Raw genomic sequence first — 4,065 nt, forward strand, 5'->3', positions numbered from 1 at the left:
GACGGTGTTCTTGTTTTTGTGTTCAGGCATGATTATGAAATGGTCTTTCTCTCAATCCATCAGAGAGTGCCTTTGTCTGACATTGGGAGTTCTGTGAAATTGTTTACGCTGACAGGATAACACCATAGCCTGGCTGATAGTGCCAGGCCCGCTCCTAGCAGTACCGAGGCTTCTAGAGGGAGAGTGCCAACTAGCTCCCAGCTGTGATGGGCTGCTCTTCTCTTTTTCACCAGCTTCGCTTGCAAAATCAGACTTGGCAATCCCTTCTGGTAAAACGTGAACTCTTTGGGTCACCGCAGGGCCCGTTACTCCCCAAAGCCTTATAATGCCCTCACCCCCCCCTTCTGTCTCGTCCCGCACTCATTTACACTCTGCTCCCTGACATTGAAATCTGCAACCCTCGCTAAGCAAAAAAGGAACCAAGTTCAGAGAGAGGTGACTAGGATCCTAGGCTTAGGATCACCCAGTAAACTGGTAGGATGGTGGAAACTACAACTCTTTTCCCCTGCTAAACACTAAGGTCCATTGTTAAATCTCTGAAGTATCAGCCTCTTCAAGGAAAGTAGATCCAGCCAAACACACTCTTGTCAATAAGGTGTTCCTATCTTATTCCTTCTTTCTTTCGGGACAGGGTGTCTCGCGACATTAGCCGGGATTCTGAGACCCTTGCCTGGCTGCTGCAGCCACCTTGACATTCATTCTGCTCCTCAAAACCACCAAGCGTGTTCCGGGCTGTGGTCTATGTATGTGCCCTTCCCTCTGCCTGGAACTCTCGTCCCTCATACCTCCACGTGGCCGCTGTCTTCTCTGCTTCAGCCTCGCATCACCTCCTCTGGGACGCACTCCCTGAAGACCCTAGCTCCTCACATCCGGCATGCCCCTACTGTCACCTCCTCTAGAAGGCCGCCTCACAGTAAGTAGCCTCTCGTAAGAAAGAGTTTCCCTTGATGCTTTGTTCGCAGCTCTCCTCAGTTTGTCAAAAACCCGGGCATGGGAGGCGAGAAATCTTGCCCTTAACCCCCAGGAAGCGCTCTGAGGGCAGAGACCCAACCACACGGAAAGGACCTCATTTTTCACAGCGCGCTGTTGGCCGGGAGCCTCCTACACTCTGGTCGCAGACTCGCCGAGGGGCGTGCACCTCGCTCAAGTCTCCGCCCCGCCGCAGGCGGTGCCCGGCCTCCCAACCCGGCCCAAGCCAGCACGCATGCTCCGCACCGCCTGCCCGCAGGTCGGGGGCGGGACCTCGAGGCGCCTGCGCAGTTGCTCGGGTACGGCTTCCGGGCGGCGTCGGCGTGATGGAGCTGAAGGCCAGTGCCGCGGAGTAGCGGAGGCGAGAGGGTGTGCGGGCTGGACGGTGTGGCCCGAGGGCTTGGGCCTCGGGGTACTTGGGCGCCGCCGGAGGGTGCGGAGAGAGCCTAGGATAGCCGTCCGCCACCACGCTCCGGCATGTCGGCCGAGGCCTCGGGCCCGGAGGCGGCCGAGGCCCCGTCTCTGGAAGCGCCTAAGCCCTCGGGTCTCGAGCCTGGCTCCGCCGCCTACGGTCTGAAGCCGCTGACCCCGAACAGCAAGTACGTGAAGCTGAACGTGGGGGGCTCGCTGCACTACACCACGCTGCGCACCCTCACCGGACAGGACACCCTGCTCAAGACCATGTTCAGCGGCCGCGCAGAGGTGCTCACCGATGCGGGAGGTACGCCGCGCCGCTCTCACCTGTATGGTCCTCCGTCCTCCAGATCCCCGTCTCGCCTTTCTTCGCCCAGTCTCCTCATACCCCCCTCTCTCTTCTCTATCGTCCAGTCAACTCTTTTCACCTCCCTCTAGCCCCACATCCCGTCTCCTCTCCCCTTTCTCATGCACAAAACCCCTCCTCCCTCAGTCCTTCACCCCCAGCAATAACAACCAACATTTCTGGAACATCACCGCCCCCCCCCCGCAACAGGTGCAGTGGTTAAGTGATTCAACATGTCGCTTCGGAGTTTTCATTCTCCCTCCACTCCAGTTCTCCCACCCTTTACTCCTCAGCTCAGACGACTTGGGAACCAGCCCTGCTGCCAGCAGCACCCTTCCAGGCAACCTTCATGTTCCTCCCAACTGCCCAGCCTTCCGGTGGCCTCTCCCCCCTCACCACTGCTAACAACCAGCCGGGAGGAGTTGTCTCTGTGTGTTCCCCTAACACGGGTCCCTCTACAATCCAGGGATTCCTCGCGAAATGCAGATTGTAGAAAAAGGCCGCTTGGGGTTTGCCAGGGACACCAGAATGGAGGGTGTGCAGTTCTCTTCGGCAGGTGAACCTTATCTTCTTGGAGGTGAACCTCACCGTGGCAGGAGCACCATGCCTTCTTACCTTGCCTTCAGGGTTGGATGGCACATGCCCAAGTGAAACAAAGTGTTTGTGGCGGAGGTGGGGGGCAAGGTTGAGAGGGATATAGCAAGGATTTCTAAGAGCAGGACAATTCAGATTCGAGAGGTGGAGTTCAGTCTTCAAATATCTGAGGTTGAAGAATGTATTTATTCAGCAAGTATTTGTAAGGTGCCAGTTAGTGCCCGAGATACTTTGGTAAACGAATCAAACAAGATTAGTTTGGGGGACTTTACTTTTTTGTGGGGGCAGGGGAAAAATAATAAGCGAGTACACATGCAAAAAATACATGTATTTGCAGATAGTAATACGTTCTGTGAATAATATAAGAGTTAAAATGGAGGATGGCGTAGACATTTTAATTAAACAGGATGGTCAGAATTAACACCAAAGGTTAGAGTTTGTTAATACGGTAATCTGTAATGACTTTTTTTTAAACATTTATTTATTTATTTATTTATTTATTTATTTTTGAGAGAGAGAGAGACACAGAGCATGAGCGGGGGACGGTCAGAGAGAGAGGCAGACACAAAATCAGAAGCAGGCTCCAGGCTTTGAGCTGTCAGCACAGAGCCCGATGCGGGGCTCGAACCCATGAACTGTGAGATCATGACCTGAGCTGAAGTCGGCCACTTAACCGACTGAGCCACCCAGGCGCCCCTGTAACGACTTTCTCATGGTGAGAACTTTTTCAACGTGGGACAGACTTGGAAGGGAATTAATTCTCTGTGTCTACATATGTTAAAGAGGGGCCTGTGGGAGGACCCACTGGAGATGTTTTAAAGGGATTTTCTTGGGGATGGCAGAGGTTTCAGGCAGATCAGTATTCAGACTTGAAGTGGAAAAATCTGTTTTTCATAGAATTTTAGTAGCGCCAGCGCCACCTGCAAAGCCAGCCTTCCTCCTGCCTCTCTGCACCCCACCAGGTTGGGTGCTGATTGACCGGAGCGGCCGCCACTTTGGTACAATCCTCAACTACCTGCGGGACGGGTCCGTGCCACTGCCCGAGAGCACCAGAGAGCTGGGGGAGCTGCTCGGCGAAGCGCGCTACTACCTGGTGCAGGGCCTGGTTGAGGACTGCCAGCTCGCACTGCAGGTGAGAGTCCCTGCGCCCCACACTATCCCCGTGTCCCTGCGAGAGCTGCCTAAGCAGTTAGATCCTAGAACATTCAAAAAGAGAGAGAGAGGAGGCTTATGGGGTACTGTCCAGAGCTGCTGCCTGTGGCTAGCCATGACGGCAGAAAATTTGGGGGTGCTTTCCACCGTATCCCTGCGGCCTCAAGAAGGACCTCCTTCACCACCTCCCACCAGGACCACTGCGGTTGTTAAATGATGGCTCTCTCCTTGCTGTTCCCACCTGGCTAATCCAGCTCTCACCCTACCACCTGATGATGAGCCTTAAACACAATCCCAATCTATTCTTTTCCTTGCGCGGAAATCTTAAATAACTCCATGTGCCACTAGGAAAACAAAAATTCTAAATGTAAACTAGAATATAATGACCTGTGTGATTTGGTTCTGTCCTGGGAGGCAGCATTCCACCTCCAACCAGGTTTGGGTTCTTTCCTTTCCTTTCTTTGCTTTTTTCTTTTCTCATTTCTTTCCTTTCCTTTCTCCTTTCTCCTTTCCTTTCCCCTTTCCTTTCTCCTTTCCTTTCCTTTCCTTTCCTTTCCTTTCCTTTCCTTTCCTTTCCTTTCCTTTCCTTT

The 4,065-nt window shown here is 53.5% G+C and overlaps 1 protein-coding gene across 1 annotated transcript in view; it reads left to right on the plus strand.

Moving 5' to 3' along the window:
- The first annotated feature begins 1,292 nt into the window (after positions 1–1,292).
- KCTD13 (potassium channel tetramerization domain containing 13) overlaps positions 1,293–4,065 on the plus strand; it is a 14,356-nt gene continuing 11,583 nt past the window's right edge. Inside the window, exons 1-2 of the mRNA XM_029950039.1 lie at positions 1,293–1,690; positions 3,286–3,455. Of these exons, the coding sequence (XP_029805899.1) occupies positions 1,447–1,690; positions 3,286–3,455 (414 nt within the window). The 5' untranslated portion in view covers positions 1,293–1,446. The remainder of the gene's footprint in view (positions 1,691–3,285; positions 3,456–4,065) is intronic.

Source organism: Suricata suricatta, chromosome 8 (assembly GCF_006229205.1).
Source record: "Suricata suricatta isolate VVHF042 chromosome 8, meerkat_22Aug2017_6uvM2_HiC, whole genome shotgun sequence".
Taxonomy (NCBI): domain Eukaryota; kingdom Metazoa; phylum Chordata; class Mammalia; order Carnivora; family Herpestidae; genus Suricata; species Suricata suricatta.